Source organism: Petromyzon marinus, chromosome 51 (genome assembly GCF_048934315.1).
Source record: "Petromyzon marinus isolate PM22_M1 ecotype Great Lakes invasive population chromosome 51, UKy_Petmar_22M1.pri1.0, whole genome shotgun sequence".
Taxonomy (NCBI): domain Eukaryota; kingdom Metazoa; phylum Chordata; class Hyperoartia; order Petromyzontiformes; family Petromyzontidae; genus Petromyzon; species Petromyzon marinus.
The window spans coordinates 11,750,898-11,758,405 of record NC_133717.1 but is presented as its reverse complement, the minus strand read 5'-3'; the positions used below and the strand labels follow the sequence as shown (position 1 = coordinate 11,758,405).

General features: G+C 47.3%; 1 protein-coding gene across 4 annotated transcripts in view; it reads left to right on the top strand.

Moving 5' to 3' along the window:
* Window positions 1–3,007: 3,007 nt before the first annotated feature.
* Window positions 3,008–7,508, top strand: part of SH3KBP1 (SH3 domain containing kinase binding protein 1) — an 84,029-nt gene continuing 79,528 nt past the window's right edge. For 2 of the 4 annotated variants that reach the window (XM_032973548.2, XM_032973546.2), the window contains exon 1: window positions 3,016–3,198. In XM_032973548.2, the coding sequence (XP_032829439.1) occupies window positions 3,195–3,198 (4 nt within the window). In that variant the 5' untranslated portion in view covers window positions 3,016–3,194. Of the gene's footprint in view, window positions 3,199–7,508 lie in introns of all 4 variants that reach the window. The other 2 variants (XM_032973550.2, XM_032973549.2) reach the window with 2 other exon arrangements.

Here is a 7,508-nt window from a genome sequence, read left to right as displayed (position 1 = left end):
ACTGAGAGGAGGACATCCGTCAGTGTTAAAACTTTGAACATTTTGACTCATTTTAGATGGGAGGGGAGAGCAAGGCCTTCATTCCACGTACATGAACAACAATTGACCAAATGTGGTATTTCTAGAAGATTACACATCTTTTTGGTCTTCCTGTGGGCAAAGCAACCGAGCAAATCTTGCCAATCGTGGCAGAAACCCTTACCCAAGTGAATATGGAACTTTGGGGCCCAACGTTGGCCAACGTGCAATGGTTCCGACAACATGTCAACGGTGGCCGAACGTTGGGATGTTTACTGGGTTAGGTCCTTTCCACTGCTACGCTCGTGCATAGCGTCTGAAATGAAGGCAACGCATGTCGCCTTCGCAAAGTGCGACGGGGGCGAGTTGGAGGACCTCCCATATATAATACTGTATGTGTAAATGTCAGAATAGATAAACACCCTGACGGGGTTAAATGCTTGATTAGATTATTTGGCTGATAAGAAATGTCCACGTGATAAGCCACTTTGTTGAGCTATCATTTGTGGCCATGTCGCTTCTGCAAGAGAAACTAGCTCAGTGGGCTTTACATGCTAAAATAAAAAGGTTAATTTTTTATTTTGTTTATCTTTCCTATACTTTTAACTCTTATTGTGTTTTATATTGTGACTTCCTGACCCGCCCCTACTGGACATCTGTGACATAACTTTATATCTCATGGGATTCATCCAATATAAATATATATTCTGATTCTGAAATGCCTTGTAAAACAATAACATGCCATGGCAACTGTCAGAGTATGTGAACGGATGCATGCTGTCGTCTTGATTTGTAATACAATATAGAGTAATGTAATCTTAAAAACTACATTACATACATCAGCATATAGTAGCAGCTTGTAAATGTCACACCACCATTTGGACGTGTATCTCATCTACAGCCTTATCTGAAGGCAATGTACAATAACAACCGCCGTTCACTAGTAAGTGACGATAGTGTCACCACGGCGCTAGTGCCAGGCTAGGTGCACCTTGCGGCCACGTGAAGTGTCGAAGGCTTGCTGCTGGCCGCTTACGGGACATACCCAGGTGCCATGGGTGAACTGAGATGACTGGCAGATGGACCACTTGTGCAATGTACGAGATAAACATCCCCGGTATGGGGGCCGTCCATAATTGACGTCACGCGATTTTGGACGTTTTTTACCCCCCCCCCCCCGTTCGTCACACGGCGTCACAAAAAGTCAGACCCCCCCCCTCAAATATGACGTCACAAAGCTCTGCCCCCCCCCCCCCCAAAATTATATAAAACATGCTTCAAATCGCTTAAACTATTGTCATTGTGCGTATTTTATGTGGCGCTGCACTCTGATGTAGGAAAAAACATTTATTTAAAAGTCTATTTTATTAAGTAGAACGTGTTGTCTATATTTATTGAAAGTTGCGCATTTTGATGTGACGTCACATTTCTCAAACCCCCCCCCCCATCCTCGTCACACATCGTCACAAATGTCTGACACCCCCCCCCCCCAGGTGCGCGACGTCATTTATGGACGGCCCCTATGGCCTTAACAAACTTTTAGGGCAAGTGCTGTTAGAAAGCACCTGTGAAGGTCAGTACAACACACGAGAGGGGTGGGTGGACAACACCGCATCCGGCTGCCTTCATACAAACAGTGTGACACGTGCATTGTGTAGACCAGTGGGGCCCAACACGTGGTCAGCAAGGTCGTGGGGAATGGCCAACGGATTGCCTTCAGACAACCGCTGTAAAAAATAAAACAGGCGACGTTTCGAGCAGCAGCCTTTCGTGCTATGCGTTGGCAGAGACGCACAAGCACAACATACCGTAATGAAGGGCCATTGCCCGAAATGTCACCGATTATATTTCAGTTGGTGCATCTGCCAGTCATCTCAGTAAGTCAGTCGACCGACGGCACTTGGGTCTGTTCGATGACCTGCCAGCGAGCCTTCGACACTTCACGTGGACTCAAAGCGCACCTGGCCTGGCACAAGCGCCGTGGTGACGTCACCGCCACTTTGTTGTCCATGGGAACATCTGCGGCCGATTAAAAGCTTTCAGGCTGGCCTGCCTACGATCCCATCCTTGGGTTTACCAGGCTCGTTTGTGTGAGCTCACCAATTCTTGAAAGATCTAAACAGTTCCATCGGTGAGCTCCTCCGGCAGGCGAGGCTGCGTTAGCTGGGGTCAGGTAGCCCGCATGCCCAGCCACCCCATGCCCAAGCAGCTTCTGTTTGTCCGGATAGAGGGGGCTAAACAGGCGTGGCATGGGCTTGAGAAGAGATGGAGCTGATGATGGATTCGTGGGTGAGTGCGTGGGTGAGTGGGTGGATGGGTGAGTGAGTGACACTGGTTGGAGAAGAGATGGGGCTGATGTGGCACAGGAGGACGTGGAGGAGGCTCGTGAAGGACGCTGCTACTGGGCAGTTGGAGGCAGTCGCCCTCCAGCAACAATGGAGGGACAGAGGAGCGACGCTCACAACAACGAGCGGAGCGCCGGGCGGTTAAAACGGAGCAAGTTGGCAAAGTAGGGGGCACAGGTGATGCATCTGCTGCCAGTCATCTCAGTCGACCCATGGCACCTGGATCTGTCCCGAGACCTCCTGTCAGCTGCGAGCATTCAGTTTCAGTTTCTTTATTTTGGTATAGCCCTGTGAGCCACTCGGCTCTTGAATCGGGTGCAGCCACAACAAACAAAAAAAACAAAAACACGAACAAGAAAAACATCTTAAAGTGACTTTGTGTGACTGTGCAAACAGAAAATCCATGAAAAAAAAACAGCAAAATATTCCTGAAAAAAGCACCGTACACCGACACTTCACGTGGCCTCGGAGTGCACCTAGCCTGGCACAAGCGCCGTGGACTCACGTCACAGGCACTGGTGAACGGGGGTTGTTGTTGTGGGGTGGAGGGGGAAGGGGGAAGTGGAGGGGGGGATGTGGAGGGGGGAAGGGCGGGTTTGGGTGGGGCAGGTAGGAGTGGGGCGGGGCCAAAGAATGCGAAATCTCGCGAGAAGTGTCGGAAGCCGCGCGAGAGGACGCGCCTATTGGTGACGCCTACCGTCGCCTCTATTGCCACAGCTACAACTGTGATTATTGCTCCTCTTCTGTTTAACGTTAGCCGCACTCACTCTACCATCTTGCTGGTGTTTAACTTTCGCGGTCAAGTCTCTCGCCCTTTGAGCTGAGCGAAGCATGGGTAAGTCTCAACCACGCGTTCGGGATTTGGCGGGGTGGGGGGAGTTGGGGGAAGGTTTGAGGTGTCGCTTTCCTCGGCCGGCAGGAGGCGAGTGGAGCTCGGCTAGGCGTCGTAGGTGAGACCGAGGCTTTCCTTTGGACCCCGAGAAAAGTAGGCCCGAGCGGCGTGGATGCTGGAAACGCGAGATTAATCGGTGCCTCCGCGCGTCTGGTGGGCGTGTGAGTAGTTTAACCTGCGAGGTGACGAGACTAAGGGCAGATTAATAGAAGCGATGTCTTCGACACTGTGTGCTATCCAGAGTCGTTTTAGCATTGCGCTCAATCGGGGCTTAATCTGTGCATTGGTAACGGTGCGATCGTCTACTATTCTTTGCCTAACGCAGCACACGAATGTATGCACTGGAGGCCAACATACATTAAACGCACACAGTCTGACGGGCACATGCGCATGTACAACAGACTCAACCCACATTAACGCAGACGCGCACGCAAAAAACGTACACACACAATACTTGGACTGACACGCAGGCACCCCACACATGCATACGTACACACACATGAACATGCATCCACGGACGGATCCGCGTAAATACTTGTTCACGCACAAAGACACACGCAGATACGCCGACCTATGCAGAGACACGTTGATATAGAGACAGGCATGCACCAGCATAGATAGACACACGGACAAATCGGCATAGACACACAGGACATGAAACACACATGAACGGAGCATGCGTAGACTGTATGCCGAAACAGTGGGAACCAGAATCACCCCCAGGGCCGCCTTTGCCTCTGCAGTGTTTTAATCTCAACAAACGAGGCACCTTATATATGACACAAGTTAACCAAAGAAAGGTCAGGACCGGTTATACTATCGCTTGCCACCGCTGTTGACCTTTCGTCGGCATTTGAATTCAGGTGGCCGGGTTCCTGGCGGAGTGTGCTAACCACCGCGCCACTTGTCCCCACTAACGCGTTCGCATTACGCCAAGGATGGCAGCCTGCCTGCCGGGTCCTGTTTCGTTATCACAATTGGCTTGCAATCCAGATGTCGATTGTCTCTCTGAAAGAATAGGGCAAGCGTCTTAAATATTTCCGCCTCTCCAACCAGCAATAACAATGCAGGACGCGTGCGGTGGGGTTTAAAGTGTGTGGGTACGGTGTCTAGGAGATGTTCACTACCTCGCCTGGTATGCAGGAGGTCGTGTGGGTCAATCCCGACCATGACGCCTGCTGCTGCTGTATATTTGGAGTTTGCGTGTTCTGACCGTGGCCGCTTGGATTTTTCTCCAATTCCTCTTTTTTTTCCTTCTCCACGTTTCGAAACGACGCGCGTTTTATTTCGATTTAAAGCTTTCGTGACTGCAAGGATTAATCTTCTTTGGTTCTTTCGGTAAGGTCACGTAGAATGATAATAAAATAATAAAATAACACGATAAAATTCTCACGACGTTTCGGCCACAACGCGAAGACGGCCGCTTTGCGTTGTGGCCGAAACGTCGTGAGAATTTTATCGTGTTATTTTTATTATTGTATTCTCATTCTACGTGACCTTACCGAAAGAACCAAAGAATACGTGCGTTTTGTTAGAGTCGTAGGCCGCTTTACATTTCTACACGATAAGCCACTTGGTTGAGCTATCATTTGTGGCCCAAGGTCGCTTCTGAAAAATGGCTGTATATATTTAAGTGGGCCTTACCTGGTAAAATAAAAAAAAATATATAGCTTGCTTAGTGTCTTCGTAGACGTCTAGCCAGCATGGAAGATAATATAATCTGTTCTCTAAAGCTGCCATCAGTAGAGGGCCTTCCCGTCAGCGGGGGAATAAGCAAGCAGACAATTGTAGGTACACACCTTTACCTTTCAACTGAGAAACCGAGTGCAACATTTATCCCACGAGGTGACTGACCTTAGGCCGTCGTGCCGTTTGAGCGCTAGCGCATTCCAATAGGTGTGCATTCGTAACAACAAAACGTTGGAAATGACTATCGACTCTTTGACTTTCAGAAACCGCGAATCGACTCTGAAATCGATTACCGATGTACCTGCTATCGTTTGGCAACGCTCATGTAGATACAGAGATCCGCACGAATATACCCCCACACAGATACCCGCACGAATATACCCCCACACAACACATACTGAGGCGCGCACACACACAGACGCACATGTCTTTGTTGAACCGTAGCTTGAATGTAATGTATTACATTTACTCCAGTACATCATTACCTTCGGTTAAGATAAGCTGGTGCTTAAAACGGCAATAAACAATGTATTCAGCCTGTGTAGTATAATCATAATTTTGTTAATTGACATTGGTCTTCCTATGGAATATCTGACCCCTGCCATAGCAATGTGTAATTTCCATCTCTGCCTCAACGGAGGTGAGCTCCACCTCAGTGGTCTTTTCACTGCGGGGATGCCACTTTCGTGGTAACGTATAGAAATCTTTGTATTTTAATCGTGTTATACTGTGTGCAGTTAGTAAGCGTGGATCATAAACACGGACATTAAACAAAGCAATGGAACAAAAACTGAAAAAAGGTGCACAAAGAAGCGTACGGTGCATCCTCGGAATGACATTGAGAGGCAGAAAGAGGAACTCGTGTGTTACACAACATACGCATGTAAATGGCAATTCAAACTTTGTAAGAACAAAGTCAGCGCACTTGGGCAGGGCAATTTCGCCGGAAGCGATGAACACTGCCGGTTAAGCAAAGTGACAAAGAGTGGCAGTCAAGGGATATAATTCATCCTGCCGAAGAGATGGAACCATTGCATTATTTCTTTCGCAGGTGTGTGAGGTGGATGTTTTGTTTACATTGCAGGATTGTGAGAAATGGTGACGGAGTGGGGGGAGGTCTTCATCCAGCGGTGAATTAATTATGATGATGATGATGCTATGGATTTGTCTGCACTGTTGTCTGCTACCTGCAACAGCCCAGCAGCAACCTACAAAATGTGACGTGTGGTGACCACCCATGCAAGCATTATTCATGCTCAAACTTGCTTAGTTTTCAAGATGTGAAGAGGGTTTGGTGCATTCCGGGTGATTTGGTCTTGGATCTTGTGTACAGTATGCCGTACTATATACAGTATTTGTAAATACTGCACCTGCAGTACAAACTGCATATATACAGAACTTTGTAAATCCACTATTTTTAGACTGGGCATACACGACAAATTAATTACGTACTGTAATGTTTATCGATGTTTTCCTTTCGTGTAAATATATATACAGGTGACTTCATAAGAATACCATGTACTGTGCTATCTGATGAACGATAAAAGAAAGAATGCCCCAGAACGTGGCAACCCGGCTTTATGGAGGAACACAACCAATGCCTGGAATGGTGTTTGAACAGTGGAACAGGGCGCGCCATTGACTGGTGCACCATCACACGAGCGTGTTTGGATGAGCGATCGCTTGGTTTGTGGTGTCATGCCGTCCTCCCTGATCATGTTGCATGTTTGCTTTTGTTATTGAGCCACCTATCCATATGCAGTTCCTCTAGTTGTGTGTGTGGCCATGTGTGTGTGTTTTTTGTCCATGCATTTTATGAATCCATCATGTAGAAGACTCTGTTGGCTCAAAAACCCTTTGGCGTTCAGCGGCTGTGTTGTTGAAAACCCTATGTAGGGGTGTACATATATAATATTAATGTTATTTTCAATAAAAAATGTACATACCACACACAGCCATTGACCAAACTGCCTGGTTTGCGCCCAGTCTCGCCAGACCAGAGATCTCAGCTGGCATGAGCCTGAATCATATTTGGATGGGTAATCACGATGCATATCAGGTGTTGAAAACAGCACTGTTTCACTGTACTCCTTTGTCTTTACTTCTGCGTTCCTCATTTTCACCTAGGCTTAATTGACCAGTGGAGTTGACGTATGGTCAAATAATGCTCACGACCCGCATGGTGTGAGTAGCTCATCCAGTTGTAGATTGACAAAAGGGCTGTACACACACACACATGTACAATGTATAATCACTTGTCTCAAAGAAAACACTTTTGGAACACCCTTGCCTCTCTTGGACTTTAAATGTCAAGTCAGAGACTGGCTTAAAGCTTTCGTGACTGCAGGAATTCATCTTCTTTGGGTCTTTCGGTAAAGTCACGTAGATAGGTTAAAAGAAAAAAAACTAAAAACTACGGCATTTTTTTGTTATTTTCTTTGAACCTATCCACGTGAAATTTTGATTTAAAGCTTTCGTGACTGCAGTGATTAATATTCTTGGTTCTTTCGGTAAAGTCACTTTACCGAAAGACCCAAAGAATATCAGACACTGGCCTTGACCAT